Genomic DNA, 16,381 nt, shown 5'->3' on the forward strand with positions numbered 1-16,381 from the left:
CAGACACGGGGAGAATGTGCAAACTCCACACAGACAGTGACCGGAGGCTGGAATCGAACCGGGGTCCCTGGCGCTGTGAGGCAGCAGTGCTAACCACTGTGTCACCGTGCACCAAAGCCAATAAACAGTTGGTGCCCCACCATGCTAATACAGCACATAGCCAAATGAGCCGGTATGTTATTTTACTCATTTCACAAAAAGTAAAATTAATATGCAGCAGCTCAAAAAATGTCCGATTTCTGGACATTGGCATTTTATGGTCAGTCGGGTTTGAGACACTGTAGCTGTAGTTACTGACCAGGGCCAGATGATGGCAGTATTTGACAAGTAAGAAGTCTCACAACACCAGGTTAAAATCCAACAGGTTTATTTAGTAGTAAACGCCACTAGCTTTTGGGGTTTGCCCCTTCGTCAGGTGACCTGACGAAGGGGCAAACCCCGAAAGCTAGTGGCATTTGCTACAATAAACCTGTTGGATTTTAACCTGGTGTTGTGAGACTTCTTACTGTGTTTACCCCAGTCCAACGTCAGCATCTCCACATCGTGACTATTTGACAATGCAGCGTTGGTTGTTATTGAGAGTGGTGTACACAAGCCAGAATTCCTGAAGTTCAGTTCATTGTGCTGCAGTTCAGACTTGTTGAGAAATTGTTTGCTAGGTTTTGTGAAAAAAAAATCAGGGCTGAAATGTCGCGTAATACAAACTGTTTGTGGTCAATACCACTTGTACTCCTACCCCTTCCAAATTTCAGAGAATGATTGCAATACCCTCTAAATCGACCCCAGCCGAAAACAGCATCAAGCCTGGCAATTAATCCAAGCCACCTTCTTACTTTAGGGACAGCACAGTGGTTGGCACTGCTGCCTCACAGTGCCAAGGACCCGGGTTCAATTCCAGCCTTGGGTCACTGTTTGTGTGGAGTTTACATGTTCTTCTTCTGTCAGCATGCGTTTCCTTTGGTTTTCTCCCACCATCCAAAGATGTGTGAGTTAGGTGGATTGGCCATACTAAATTGCCCCTTAGTGTCAGGCGGATTAGCTAGGGTAAATATGTGGGGTTATGGGATAGGGCAAGGGTGGGATTGTGGTTGGCGTAGGCTCGATGGGCCGAATGGCCTCTTTCTGTATTGCAGCGATTCAATGTTTCCATGATTTCGTTTGACTGAGCAACAGGGGGTGATATTTATCACCAGCAACATCTTGTCGTTTATGTAGAGCCTTTACCAATAGTAAACCACCACAAGACAGTTCACAGGAGCATCATCAAACAAGGTTTAATACTGAATCGTAAAAGGAGATATTGGGACAACGGGGAGGTTTTACAGAGGGAGGCAGAGAGAGCGACAGTGAGGTTTGGGGGAAACTCAAGGGTCCAAAGTTTAAGAGCAAGACAGTTGAAGACATGGCTTCTAAACGGAGGATAACATAGAAACATAGAAGATAGGAGCAGGGGGAGGCCTGCTCCACCATTCATCACGGTCATGGCTGATCATCCAATTCAATAGCGCAATCCTGCTTTTTCCCCATAACCTTTGATCCCATTCATCCCAAGTGCTAAATCCAGACGCCTCTTAAATACATCCAATGTTTTGGATTGCGCCAGAGGCTAGAACTGGAGACGCATAGGCGTCTCGGAGGGTTGAGATCTGGAGGGACAAATCCATGGAGACATTTGGAAACAAGGAATTGAATTTTAAAGTGGAAGAATTGCCGGACTAGGATTCCGGGATGATGGGAATGTAATCATTTCTCTTCCTTCACTGCACAAGGCACATTTCCATCTGCTCTCATGGTGAGGTTTCTCCAGGAACAGGTCACTGGTCTGTCACCAGAGGCTTTTAGCTTAAAGGGACGCCATTCCACATCAAGTGAGGCTGGCCAGGAGTCTCTCCCACTCTTACTGCCAGCCGTTGGCGTATTGGAAGAGTTTGGCAGGTCAACTCTCAACCTATCTGACCGTGTTTTGAGTGCACCTTTCTTGCCCATCAAGTCCCGGGGTGGGACTCAAACCCAGAGCTTCTGACTCAGAAGCAGGGATGCGATCCACTGCGCCCGCAAGACCTCTTCATCAGAACATAGTGCCAGCTCAGATATGGGCAGTATGAGGTTTGGATATGTTGGAATTTGTGGAGGATGAAAGGAGCACCCAGGGGAACTGAGGAAGAGTCACGTTTAACTGAGACATGGAAGCAGGTTTCAGCCGCAGGTCAGCCGAGGCAGTGGTGAGATCGTACGGGGTTATGGAGATCGATGGTCTCAGTGATGTCACGGTTATGTGGAACTTATCTCAAGGCCAAACTGGACATCAAGAGACATTGATAGGATGCAGAGCTGGACCAAAAAGTGGCAGATGGAGTTTAACCCTGATAAGTGCGAGGTGATTCATTTTGGTACAACAAACTTGAATGCAGATTACAGAGTCAACAGCAGGGTTCTGAGGAACGTGCAGGAACAGAGAGATCTTGGGGTTCATATCCACAGATCTTTGAAGGCTGCCACTCAAGCGGATAGGGCCGTGAAGAAGGCTTATAGTGTGTTAGCGTTTATTAACAGGGGGTTTGAGTTTAAGGGTCGTGGGGTTATGCTGCCACTGTACAGGACCTTGGTGAGACCACATTTGGAATATTGTGTGCAGTTCTCATCGCTTCATTGTAAGAAGGATGTGTAAGCATTGGAGAGAGTGCAGAGGAGATTTACCAGGATGCTGCCTGGTTTGGAGGGTAGGTCTTATGAGGAAAGGTTGAGGGAGCTGGGGCTTTTCTCTTTAGAGCGGAGGAGGATGAGAGGCAACTTAATAGAGGTTTATAAGTTGATGAGGGGGATAGATAGAGTGGACGTGCAGAGACTATTTCCTCGGGTGGATGTAGCTGTTACTAGGGGGCATAACTATAAGGTTCATGGTGGGAGATATAGGAGGGATGTCCGAGGTAGATTCTTTATTCAGAGAATGGTTGGGGTGTGGAATGCACTGCCTGCTGTGATAGTGGAGTTGGACACTTTAGGAACTTTCAAGCAGTTATTAGATAGGCACATGGAGCACACCAGAATGACAGGGAATGGGATAGCTTGATCTTGGGTTCAGACATAGCTTGGCACAACATCAAGGGCCGAAGGGCCTGTACAGTGCTGTACTATTCTATGTTCTGTATGTTTTAAGATTGCAAACAGCCTTAAACAATAGAGGGAAGGATTGTGTATCACTTTTATATATGTAAGTAGTTGCATGATTGTTTTAAGAGGTAGGGGTCACATGATTTGGTGGTGATGTCATTGGGGTGTCTCAGAGGTTCCTGCTTTTAGTTTCAGTTGGTACTCTGTACAGGCAACATCTCTTTCAATAAAACAGTTGTGTGCTACTTGGAAAATCTACATGTGCAAACCACATCGTTTCTTTCTCATTTAAACCCTACAACCCCTAACATAGTTAAGACATTACAAAAAGAAAATTGGTGATGAGCCAGGACTTTGTTTCATCAAGAAAAGTTTCTAAGTAGAAGAAAAAAGTGTTATGGGTCTTCACATTTACAATATTATATATACATATATATATATACATATATATATAGTATTGCATCCAATCCAAATGTAACAGATTTGAAGCCCATTTTAAGCCTGATTCTTACCCTTGGTCCTGGTTGTCCATCTGAACCAGGTTCACCAGGTTTGCCAGGGCTTCCAGAAACTTCTTCATTCTGAAAAAGAAAGTAGATATTATTACATATGTAAGAACATTTTAAAATATGACCCCTTATTCTTCTCCCAAAGCAACAGTAGACAAAACAAAGTTACCTCGTAGGAGTGTAACTTTATAACATCAGCCCTAAAGCACCTGATTCACTTTCTGCTGCGTTACAGCACTGTCTCAGGATGTGCTTCATTACAGCACTGTCTCAGGATGTGCTTTGTTACAGCATTGTCCCGGTGTGTGCTCTGTTACAGCACTGTCCTGGGGTGTGTTTTGTTACAACACTGTCCCAGTGTGTGTGCTACGTTACAGCACTGTCCCAGGATGTGCTTCGTTACAGCACTATCCCAAGGTGTGTTTTGTTACAGCACTGTCCCACCATGTGCTCTGTTACAGCACTGTCCCAGTGGGCGCTCTGTTACAGCACTGTCCCAGTGCGTGCTCTGTTGCAGCACTGTCCCAGTGTGTGCTGTGTTACAGCACTGTCCCAGTGTGTGCTCTGTTACAGCACTGTCCCACCACGTGCTCTGTTACAGCACTGTCCCACCATGTGCTCTGTTACAGCACTGTCCCAGTGTGTGCTCTGTTACAGCACTGTCCCAGTGCGTGCTCTGTTACAGCACTGTCCCAGTGTGTGCTGTGTTACAGCACTGTCCCAGTGTGTGCTCTGTTACAGCATTGTCCCACCATGTGCTCTGTTACAGCACTGTCCCAGTGTGTGCTCTGTTACAGCACTGTCCCAGTGTGTGTTTTGTTACAGCACAGTCCCAGTGTGTGCCCTGTTACAGCACTGACTGGGTGCCCCTATCCAGCACCTATTTCAGAAGTGGTCAGTGAAATTTTGCTGTAATGTTGGAAAGGTTCCCATTGCCGAGAGCACACACCCTATAAAGCAAGGTGACCTACCAAACAACACACTGTGAACTGAATGAAAGATGTAGGCAACGCACTGAACACAACTGCCACACAATCATGCCTCCACAGTGACGGGACTCACCACCGTGCCAAACCAGCCAGTTTGTTTTTTGGATCCTGGTGCTCCTGGTAATCCGGGTAGGCCAGGGGATCCTGGTGGCCCCCTGGGACCAGCTGGACCTGCTGGGCCTGGGCGTCCATTTTCTCCAGGTAGACCAGGTTGGCCCGGAAGGCCAGCATCTCCCTGCCAGAAAAATCAATGAAAGGAATTGACTGCGATATCTTTCCCAATTGCCGAGGAAAGCTGTAGCTCTGTGGAGTTATAATCAGAGTGATGTGAGGTGTGGATCATAACCCTTTGATATTCTTCCAGTCTGAGTTGTCTCTATGCAGATGTATTTTAACACATAGGAAACGTCTATAATCTATCCATCAATAACTATAGTAGCAGTGATGAAAGTATCAGTCTGGCCCTTACATTAAAAACTTTGGCACAAGTTTGTTAAAAGGTACTGGAGAGGGGTGGAGGGTGGATTGGGGTGGGGTGCAATGAATGACACAGGGATTTTTTTTAAATGCTGGATTCACCATGGATTGGAGTCTCAGCATCTAGTTTCATATCACACCAGTTGGCCTGGGATTGAGTTGACACATGGAACCAACTTGCCAAGGTCTCAGTATTAGTCTGGTGGCGTCAGAGGAGAGAGAGAGTTAACGCTTTGTGTCCAACGACTCCCCCTCTGTTCTAAAGAAGTCACAGTTCATTGTAAACATCAACACTGCTTCCCTTTCATAGAATCCCTGCCATGCAGAAGGAGGCCATTTGGCCCATTAAGTCCACACTGGTTCTCCAATATAGCATCTTACCCACACCGAATCCCTGTAACCCCACATACTTACCCCCTAACCTACACATCTTGGACCTTAAGAGGCAATTTAGCATGGCTAATCCACCTAACCCCCACAACTTAGGACTGTGGAAGGAAAAAGCTCCCAGAGGAAACCCACGCAAAGACGAGGAGAATGTGTAATCTGCCAGGCCTGCTGAGTGTTTTTGGTATCCATCTGGTTCACTAATGTCCTTTAGGGAAGGAAATCTACCATCCTTACCCTGTCTGGCCTACAGGTAACTCCAGATCCACAGCAATGCGCCTGACTCTGATTGGCCTCTGCAATGATGTGCCAAGGCATTCTGGGCAATTAGCCACGGGCAATGAATGCTGGCCTTGTCAGCGACCCCTACATCCCAGGAAAGAATCAATTTAATTGTTAATTACGGCTGACTGCTGGGAAGTGTGGGGCAAGAAGGCCAGGTGAGGGTGTAACTGAGTTTGGCTGAGGGAACCTCCAACTCAATGAAGATTTATTTTTAGCCACTGATGGGATGTGGGCATCAGTGCAATTTATTACCCATCCCTAATTGCCCTTGAGAAGATGGTGGTGAGCACCCTTCTTGAGTCACTACAATCCATGTGGTATAGGTACACCCACAGTTCATTTTTCTGTAACAGTTTGATGCTGATAGATAACTGGCTGTGCAGCTAAGAATTGACCACCTATGGCCTTGGAGCTGTACTTAGGCCAGATCAGTTAGGGAAGGCAGATTTCCTCCTCTGAAAGATGGGCTTTAAGGTAATCTGATGGTTTAATTACCATTAAGGTTTGAAGTTCAAAGTTAATGTTTATTAGTGTCACAAGTAGGCTTGAAGTGACTGTGAAAATCCCCTAGTCACCACACTCCGGCGCCTGTTCAGGTACACTGAGGGAGAATTTAGCCTGGCCAATGCACCCAACCAGCACGTCTTTCGGACTGTGGGAGGGAACTGGAGCATCCAGAGGAAACCCACGCAGACACTGAGAGAACACGCAGTCTCCGTACAGGCAGTGAACCAAGGCGGGGAGTTGAACTTGGGTCCCTGGCACAGTGAGGCTGCAGTGCTGACTACTGTGCCACCATGCCGACATCTCTCTGAAGTGGGTCTTCCTCATGTGTGAGCGGTCGAAGTCCCAGCCCCTAATCGATTGATGCTGCTTGGAGCATGAAATGATTGCGGGGCAGCTGGTATGGGCGGGGATGTGTTTGCCGCGGACTCCACAGATGGTGGGAAGGTCATGGGAATATTCTGGCCATAAAAATGTTGCCCTATCAGAGGTGATTCCTTACTGATAAAATCTCCGCTATAACTGTTGAATGTTCAATCATTTCCATACCTTGGGGCCTGGCGGTCCAGGAGACACGGGACAGACACAGGAACTAACTTGATCCTGGGAAATCAAAAGAAATCTCATCAGAGCTCAACGACAGTGAATATCAATCCCGTGGCGCTCTTTAGTTAACTATAACTGCAGCAGAATTTGTCACCTTCATCGCATCTTCACACTCACACTGTTTGTTACCCTACGGGAATAGTGGGGAAAGGATTTCCAGAGTCATCGAATAATAGTAACCCTACAGTGCAGAAAGAGGCTATCTGACCCATCGAGTCTGCACCGACCACAATCCCACCCAGACCCTAGCCCAATATCCCTACATTTACCCGCTCAACCCCCCCCTAACCTACGCATCTCAGGACACTAAGGGGCAATTTAGCATGGCCAATCAACATAACCCGCACATCCTTGGACTGTGGGAGGAAACTGGAGCACCCGGAGGAAACCCACGCAAACACAAGGAGAATGTGCAAACTCCACACAGACAGTGACCCAAGCCGGGAATCGAACCCAGGTCCCTGGAGCTGTGAAGCATTAGTGCTAACCACTGTGCTACCATGCCGCCCGTCCATTGGATGGTCCTTCCATGGCCAACAAGTCCTGGCATTGGACTCGAACCCAGAGCTTCTGGCCCAGGGGTGCCACAAGACCTTTACCTTTATCATGGTGATAATGGATAAAATAACATGAGTTCTCCCAACTCAGGGGAAGCAAAAGGTCTGGCAATTTCCAACTTCAACCATTGCTCCGACCATTGAATGACAGGGTCCATTCTGCAGGTGCTGGAAATCTAAAATAAAGACATGAAGTGTTGGGAACACCCAGCAGATCTGGCAACATCTGTGCAGGGAGAAACAGAGCCAACATTTGTGTTTGATCAGGACTGGGAATGTTAGGCTGGTGGGAAAATGGACAAAAGGGGAGGCCTGTGATAGAGTGAAAGACTGGAGGGACTGAAAGACAAAACAGTTTAGTCCTGCAGAGTCACAGGGTGTGGAGTGATTGTTATTGAAGTCATACTTAACACATTGAGAACAGAGGTCAGGAACCTCACCTCCCGACCAGCCTTCGGAGTGGGCTGTGCGGGCCCAGTTCTGTAATTTTTATGCTCCTTGAGCCCGACATGCCTGTGCAAGAAAAAACAAGGCACAAAAGCCCAGATAAGGTGACCTGGAGGGGAAGGCCAGGGAGGACTAGTGTCCCAGGCAGGAGACAGAGAGAGGGGGCAGGGAGAGGCACCAAAAGAAGAGGCCCAGTGAGGGGACAGGGGAAAAAAAAGGAGTTAAAAAGAGAGGAGCAGAGAAATAGTCTCCAAAGAGGGAAAGGATCACGGGCAGCAGAGTTTAAGTGAGGAAGACAGCCAAAGGCTGGTGACTTGGTGCCACAGCAGTGGGGCAACGGCACCCCTTTGGAGCAGCAGTGTTCTGCCATTAGTTGAAGTTGTGCTTGTGAGTTGGTGCTTGACTGCATATTCAAGAATTCAGGTTAACAGAATCTTGGCAGATAAGGTGGAAACCCTGTGAAGTGGCCTGTCGTCAATGCTGTCTAAGTTGGGAGTGACATCTGGAGAGAGTTAAAAAGTTAGATCTTCAAAAAGGGGAAGATCTGAGATCCTCATGAGAGAGACAGCAAGTGGGGAGGGAGAGTTGGGGGGAAGGAGAGAGTAAAACTACAAGAGGCATAACGGTTAATGGAGACCGGGTTAGTACATGAGGAGAAGGTAGAGGTTTATAGGATGAACAGGCAGGACCAGTCTAATAACATCAGAGATTAATAAAGGAGGTCAAAATGTGTGGAAAATGTAGTGTACAAGAAAATCCTGCAAGAGAAAAACAAACCAGTAGGACATATTTAAAACCCTGTACCTAAATGCATGCAGGGTTCGGAATAAGGTCAATGAATTGACGGCACGAATAGAGGCAAGTGGGTATGATTTGGTGGGGATTACTGAAACATGGTTACAGGAGGACCAGAACGGAGAATTGAATGTCCAAGGGACTCAGTATTCTGAAAGGATAGACAAGATGTGACAGGAGGTGGAGTTGCTTTATTGATTAAAGATTAAATCAAGAAATGATATTGGCACTGAGGGCCTACACAATGAACCAATCTGGGTGGAAATAAAAAACAAAGGAAAAATCATCTTGATAGCAGTAATCACTGCCGCTTCATCGGGTGAGTCAGCTGATGAAGGGGCAGCTGATGAAGGTGCAGTTCTCCGAAAGCTCGTGCTACCAAATAAACCTGTTGGACTTTAATCTGGTGTTGTGAGACTTCTTACTGTGCCCACCCCAGTCCAACGCCGGCAACTCCACATCACTGTTAATGCAGAGGAACTTGGTGCAATAACCATCACAAGGGAGGGGGTATTGAGTAAATTAGTGGGATTAAAGGCAGATAAGTCTCTGGGACCTGATGGCCTGCATCCTAGGGGAGGTGGCAGCAGAGATAACGGATGCATTGGTTGTGGATTCAGGTATATTTGGCCCCAGTTTGCCTGTTAATTCACATGTACCCTCAAAGCAGCCCTGAATATTGGAATATAAGATAAATATTGTAAATTGTTTTAGTTTTCTGACCTTTATTCTCTCAGCAGGTGTCTTGGATCTCAGACTTTGTCTGTCTTAAAAGTTATTCCTTCCCAACCTCATTTTACCAAAACTCTGGGCCTCCGGCCTAGGGTCATTAGATGGTTTATTTGTTCCCTTTAACTCTTGTTAACTTATCTCTCCACAGATGTTGCCATTTCCAGCACTTTCCACTTCTTATTGTCTGCAATGTCCGCTGCAACAGGATGAATGCCTGTTCATCCTATAAACCTCTACCTTCTCCTCATGTACTAACCCGGTCTCCATTAACCGTTATGCCTCTTGTAGTTTTACTCTCTCCTTCCCCCCAACTCTCCCTCCCCACTTGCTGTTTCTGAAGAGAAATGAGGAGATTTGGAGAGAAAACAAATAAATCTCATCCCAGTAACAGGTTAACCCGGCTCTGAGTTGGCGTTTTTAATTTTGGTGATCTGATGGGGTCATTTGCCATGATAGAACATTCCAGATAATTGTTCTACTCCAGTTCACCTTGTCTCCTTTGGGCAATAGTGATGCCTCTTCATTCTCAGAGTCGATGTCATTGCCTTCCTCCACATCTAGCAATAAATAAATCACTTTAGCATATTTTTTAATGATTATTAATTGATAATGTTGCAAAATCCTGTACCTTTCACACCATGGGTGGCATTTTTCGGCCACGCTCGCCCCGAAACGCACACCCCCCCCCAAAACAGCGAAATCCTGCTCAAGTTAATGGACTTTTGCATGGTCCACCTCCCCCGCCCCCCCCCCTCATATCCCTCTACACCCACCTTACCCGTGTTACTGAATACTTTATAAAAGGCAAAGTTGTACCCGCCTCTACCTACTACCTCTGGCAGCTTGTTCCAAACACTCACCACTCTCTGAGTGAAAAAAATTGCCCCTCTGGACCCTTTTGTATCTCTCCTCTCTCACCCTAAACCCATGCCCTCTAGTTTTAGACTCCCCTCCCTCTGGGAAAACATCTTGACCACCGAGCTGATCTGTGCCCTTCATTATTTTATAGACCTCAATAAGATCACTCCTCAGCCTCCTACACCCCAGGCAAGAAGCCCCAGTCTATCCAACCTCTCCTTATAACTCAAACCATCAAGTCCCGGTAGCATCCTAGTAAATCTTTTCTGCACTCTTTCGAGCTTAATAATATCTTTTCTATAGTTCCCATTGCCCAAGTGGCACCCCCTGCCCCAGCCTCCTGGGGGGAGGGGGGCCTCTGTCCCCACCAGCAGGGTGATCATGTTTAGCCCCCACGCCCCCCCACCTCTATGGGGACCAGCTTTAATCCCCACTGATGGTACCTGTCTAGCGGGTGGAGCAGAGAGCGAGCCTGGGAGACTACTGTCCATTTCAATATACTAGTCAGCCTCGTGCTGGGTTCCAGCCTGAGGCTGATCCTGTTGAAAGGCCTGACCTGGGAGACTCGTGATTGGCTGGATGCTGGTCGCGAATCCCGCTACAGGCCCCCCGCTGATGTCCCCCGGCCCACTGTGGTACTCGAGCAGCATAGTGAGCTGGGAGAATCCCCCCCCAACCCCTCCAGTTGTTGCAGACTGCCACATTCCAAGGCCTAGAACCATATTTTTACTTAATTAATTTTTTACTCCATCCTTAAAGTTACAAAGCCAAAGCTCAGAGTGAACTGGCCAAACCCAAATCCATCTCACTGCTTGCTCCAAAAATCAAATTCAAATTCCAATTGAATCCATGGTTCCCCTTAGAGAGAGAAACAAGATCCAAGCTCACAAAATTTGGCATTGAACCCCATCTTGGGCTTGATCTGACACTTGATCTTAGCCCCAAGACTGGGGCTACATACTGAATGAAGCAATAAAGCTTGAGGCAATCGCTGTAAAGGTTCTGGAGAAAGACCACAGTCTAAGGCCCTCCACCACGGTACACTGAGAGGCCGGAACCTGTGGAAAACCCTTTGGGTTGTATGTTTGACGTGAAATAAATGTCCCTGTAACTGAGGTGTCTCATTTGACTTTCAGAATGACACATGCACTGGACATTCTATAATGTAAATTTTGAACTATTATAGAATCCCTACAGTACAGAAGGAGGCCATTTGGCCCATTGACTCTGTACTAACCACAATCTCACTCAGGCCCTAATCTCCTAATGCCACACATTTAGCCTGCTAATCTCCCTAACACTAGGATCAATTTAGCATGACCAATCAACCTAACGCGCAACCTTCCTCTGGGAGGAACCAGAGCACCCGGAGGAAACCCACGCAGACATGGGGAGAACGTACAAACTCCACACACCCAAGGTCAGAATCGAACCTGGGACCCTGGCACTGTAAGCCAACAGTGCTACCCACTGTGCCACCATGTCGTCCTATGCAATGTACCTTTATAAATTTGATGAATAAAGTACATTTTTGGGTTTAATAAAGCAATGGCCATGATTCCACATAAATGGTCTTTAGCTTGGATGATTCTGAAACATTGTTGGGATTCAATGTTCACCTGTTTTAACATCTGAGGTGTCCTCCTCTACGGGCAGACTGGTGATTGCCTCTTCCCCAGAGCCTGGCATAGATTTCAGATCAGGCGTTGTTTCTATTGGATAGGGGGTTTTCTACAAAAGAAAGTAAATGATAAATTACATAAAGCAGCAAACAGTGACTTCACACACCAACGAAGCATTGTTAAATGCAAAAATAGCTGGCAAATCTTTCATTGCACTTAACTTCACGGAGTCATAGAACCCCTACAGTGCAGAAGGAGGCCATTCACAACAATCCCACCCAAACCCTATCCCCATGACCCCACATATTTACCCTGCTAATCTCCCTGACACTAAGGGGCAATTTAGCATGGCCAATTGATCTAACCCGCACATCTTTGACTGTGGGAGGAAGCTGGAGTACCTGGAGGAAACCCACGCAGACATGCGGAGAACATGCAAACTCCACACAGTCATTCCCAAGGCCGGAATTGAACCTGGGTCCCTGGTGCTGTGAGGCGGCAGTGCCTACCACATTCTGTGATTTCAGGGGTTTCAGGGTGATGTAATCAGGAACTATCTGAACGTGTATCTTTCCACCACTCACTCATCGTGACATATAGTCATGTGTGTGACTACATGTTGTAACTGAGGAACAATTGCTGTATAAATTGCAAAACCCATCTGAACCAGTGTCCTTACACAGATCACTTCCAGTGTGCCTTATCACTTGGATACTTCAACAGCAGCTGTAATCTCTACCAGACACATGGGAACACCACCTGCAAGTTCTCTTCCAAGTCACTCACCATCCTGACTTGGAAATACCTCACTGTTCCTTTACTGTCACTGGGGCAAAATCCTGGACCTCCCTCCCAAACAGCACTGTGGACGTAGCTACACCACACGGATTGAAGGCAGCTCACCATCACCTTTTCAAGGGCCATTAGGGATGGGCAATAAATGCTGGCTTCAACAGGAATGACGTGGAGATGCTGAGTCACTCACCTGAAGAAGGAGCAGCGCTCCGAAAGCTCGTGCTTCCAAATAAACCTGTTGGACTTTAACCTGGTGCTGTGAGACTTCTTACTGTGCTCACCAGGAATGCCCAAATTGCATAAAAGTATAAAAGAAACCCTACTTATTTAATCTCTTGAGTGAGATGATGAATAGTTTCTGACTATTTTTGAGAATGAGTATATCTCAAGAGTGTAACAGGAAACCATTCAATCTGTCATCTTTCCTGAAAGACATTTATTCCAATTGTCAGACATGGCTTGTCTTTTAGAAATCTATACAGCTGGCATTCATCAATGTATGCATTTATAAAGACACATTAACTTTTATTCCATAATACGGCCTTTGGGAATCTACCCTCGCTCATAATAGATTGACTCGTCAACGGTAACCCAGTTCATCCTATCTCCCTTTTTGCACTGAAGTATTTGCATTGTTTGGGATTATATTGATTGGAGTTTAGAAGAGAGAGCTCACAGAAACTTATAAAATTCTGACAGGGTTAGACAGAGTAGATTCAGAAAGAATGGCTGCGATTCTGCCATCGTGACTTGCAGCTTTGGGTCGTGGTGGGAGATGCGCGTTGCCAGCCTTGTATCGGGATTTGTACATGCGCCGGGAATGCATGCGCATCCCCCAGAGCCAGTGAACAGTCGCCGGTGAGACCACACTGGAAACCAGCGGGTAGACAGGTAAGTAATTTAGATCAGTTTTAAATGCATTTTAAATATGTTTTCAAGGTAATTATTAGGAACTTTCCAATCCCGATTGAAACTCCCACCCCACCAGAAGTACTTCATTCCCTAGTTCTGGCTAGCTCCCCACGTTCGGGGAACTAGCGGGAGACCCCACTGGAATGAAGAGGAGGGAAGGCTGCCTCTGGGGAGGGGGGGGTCTGCTGAGGTGAGGGGATCACCACTGCTGGGGGAGGGCGGGTGGAAGTGGTTGGGTGGGGGGGTTGGGTATGGGCTGTACATTGGTGCGCTCCGGGACGGGGGGGTCAGGGTTGGCCTGGGAATTGTCATGGGGGCTGCGTTTGGGCCGTGGAGGGGTGTTGGAGGGGCAGCTCTGCAGGGGTACCGAGCTGGCCAGCAAACGGGGAGACTGACAGATCGGGGACCACTGTGCACGTGCAGAGTTCCAGGGCTGTTAGACTCCGGTGTGAATAAGCCCCACCCCCCCCATGGGTTTGTAATGATATTCACAACTGGAACCTTTACAGTGCACAGAGCGCGGAGATTCAGGTGAAAAGCTGAACTGACAAAACGGTCAGGATTTAGAACAGTTTTCCCGCCAATTCAGCGCTTTTGGGAGAATCACGGTCAACGTTCCTAATGGTGGGGGTGTCCAGAACTATGGGTCATAGTTTGAGGAGAAGGAATAAACCTTTTAGGACTGAGGTGAGGAGAAATTTCTTCACCCAGAGGATGGTGAATGTGTGGAATTCACTGCCTCAGAAAGTAGTTGAGGCCAAAACATTGCGTGATTTCAAGAAGAAATTAGATGTAGCTCTTGAGGCTCAAGGGATCAAGGCAGAATGGCGGGGGATCATTGAATTCAATGGCAGAACAGGCTCGAAGGGCCTACTCCTGCTTCTAGTTTCTATGTTTCTATTCCTGTAACCCCTCGTTATAGTGTTCACGTGAACTCCTTTAACCCTCCGAGGGTTAACGATTCTGGTTAAGAATAATAAACCCCGAAAGAGAATCCACTGCATGATAAAACAATAAATGTTTCAGGAGGCCGATATGAATGGCGAGCTGAAGTTGCGTGGATTCCTATCTGGATGTTTTATGACATCCGCACAGGTAATTGTTATCTTCCCGGCTAAGAGGAAAAAAACCTTTGATTGGAAACTTTACAATAAGCGATTCTGTCATAAATTTACAAACTTGCGATTTATTCTTGTCAGTACAAAAGGTCTTGTGTTTGGGAATAAGGGAGGACGTTGAGGGGTGGGGAGGGGTGGTGTGAGTACAGGGCAGCCATGTTGTTTTCAGCTACAGTCATTTCGTAATCTACTTTGTGTACATTAATAACCGAGGGTAAACAGGTAGTGTGACAAAGGTTGGAATGTAATCAGATACAGATACCTTATCCATACCTGATTCAGAACAACAGAAAAATCTGAAGTGTGTTAAAAAGCCTAAGAGCAGATGCCCTCAAACTCCAAGTGAAATTGCCGCTTACTGGCTCAGTGGAGACATGCACTGCCTCTCCATGCAACCCAATCATAGTGTAAAGTAAAGTTTACTTATTAGTCACACGTAGGCTTACATGAACATTGCAGTGAAATTACTGTGAGAATCCCCTTGTCGCCACACTCCGGTGCCTGTTTGGGTACCCTGAGGGAGACTTTAGCATGACCAGTGCAGCTAACCTGCACATCTTTGGACTGTGGGAGGAAACCTGAGCACCCGGAGAAAACCCACGCAGACACAGGGAGAATGTGCAAACTCCACACAAACAGTGACCCGAGCTGGGAACCGAACCTGGGTCCCTGGCGCTGTGAGGTAGCAATGCTAACCGCTGTGCCACCGTGTCGTCCATTCAAGTTTCAAGCTTGTAGGCTCAACATTGCTGATTAGGTTGGCAGTGGGGTTGCTTCAACTAACTTTAGTGTCCCTATGTTGGATGTGTTAGAATAGGCTGCTGTTCCTCACAGTGATGTCAGTGACAGTAGGATTAGGCTTAGCGATGAACCTTCCCCCACTTGACTCAAAGCCGATTGACATTGGGGTCAGAGCTCATCGCAGCTGGTTGGTTCCTCTTCCAGCTTTTCCTGTGCTATATGGGGTCACCACAATGTCAACTGATCATTTCCATATCAGCCATCGATTTTTATTTGCATTTGATGGGTGACTAACAGTCAGGTGGCCTTTGTGTTAATGTGGCCCCTCTAAGGGACCATGTGATTGAGCCAAACCCTCCAAGAGGCTGCCTGGGAAGCTGAGCCAATCGGTGAGGGCGTACATCCTGGGTTGAGGATGAACCTCAGCTTGGTCCAGGGTGGAGAAGGGAGTAGATTTATGCAGTAGTTCTACCAGTATATTGATAACAAATCATTCATTGTTGAAGCTAAAACAAGTTGCCTTTACTGCACCCTTCCTGCCTCTAACCCTCCATGTTTATCTGGACTGGGGACCGTCACTGATACACACTGGTTTGCCTGCCCCAGTGGTTGGGTTCTGCCGGAGCCAACATGTCCCAGAGTGGGACTTGAACTTGGGGCCTTCTAGCTCAGAGATACTCCAGCCGGTTGGAGTTCACCATGTGATGTGATTGACATTGGAAAACCAAAGGACTATACTTCAACATTCCCGGACATTCTCTATTCCACCTTCTTCCGTTGGGAAAAAGATACAAAAGTCTGAGGTCACGCACCAGCTGACACAACAACAGCTTCTTCCCTGCTGCCATCAGACTTTTGAATGGACCTACCTCGCATTAAATTGATCTTTCTCTACACCCCAGCTATGACTGTAACATTACATCCTCCACTCTTTTG

The 16,381-nt window shown here is 47.0% G+C and overlaps 1 protein-coding gene across 1 annotated transcript in view; it reads right to left on the reverse strand.

The window, feature by feature from the left end:
- The window catches only part of LOC145359024 (uncharacterized), a 100,257-nt gene that overhangs the window by 55,058 nt on the left and 28,818 nt on the right, over positions 1-16,381 (reverse strand). Inside the window, exons 6-10 of the mRNA XM_080213377.1 lie at positions 11,877-11,988; positions 7,866-7,938; positions 6,812-6,865; positions 4,686-4,844; positions 3,624-3,692 (exon numbers count right to left, since the gene is read on the reverse strand). Of these exons, the coding sequence (XP_080069503.1) occupies positions 3,624-3,692; positions 4,686-4,844; positions 6,812-6,865; positions 7,866-7,938; positions 11,877-11,988 (467 nt within the window). The remainder of the gene's footprint in view (positions 1-3,623; positions 3,693-4,685; positions 4,845-6,811; positions 6,866-7,865; positions 7,939-11,876; positions 11,989-16,381) is intronic.

Source organism: Carcharhinus amblyrhynchos, chromosome 27, assembly GCF_965287045.1.
Source record: "Carcharhinus amblyrhynchos chromosome 27, sCarAmb.v2.hapA, whole genome shotgun sequence".
Lineage (NCBI taxonomy): Eukaryota > Metazoa > Chordata > Chondrichthyes > Carcharhiniformes > Carcharhinidae > Carcharhinus > Carcharhinus amblyrhynchos.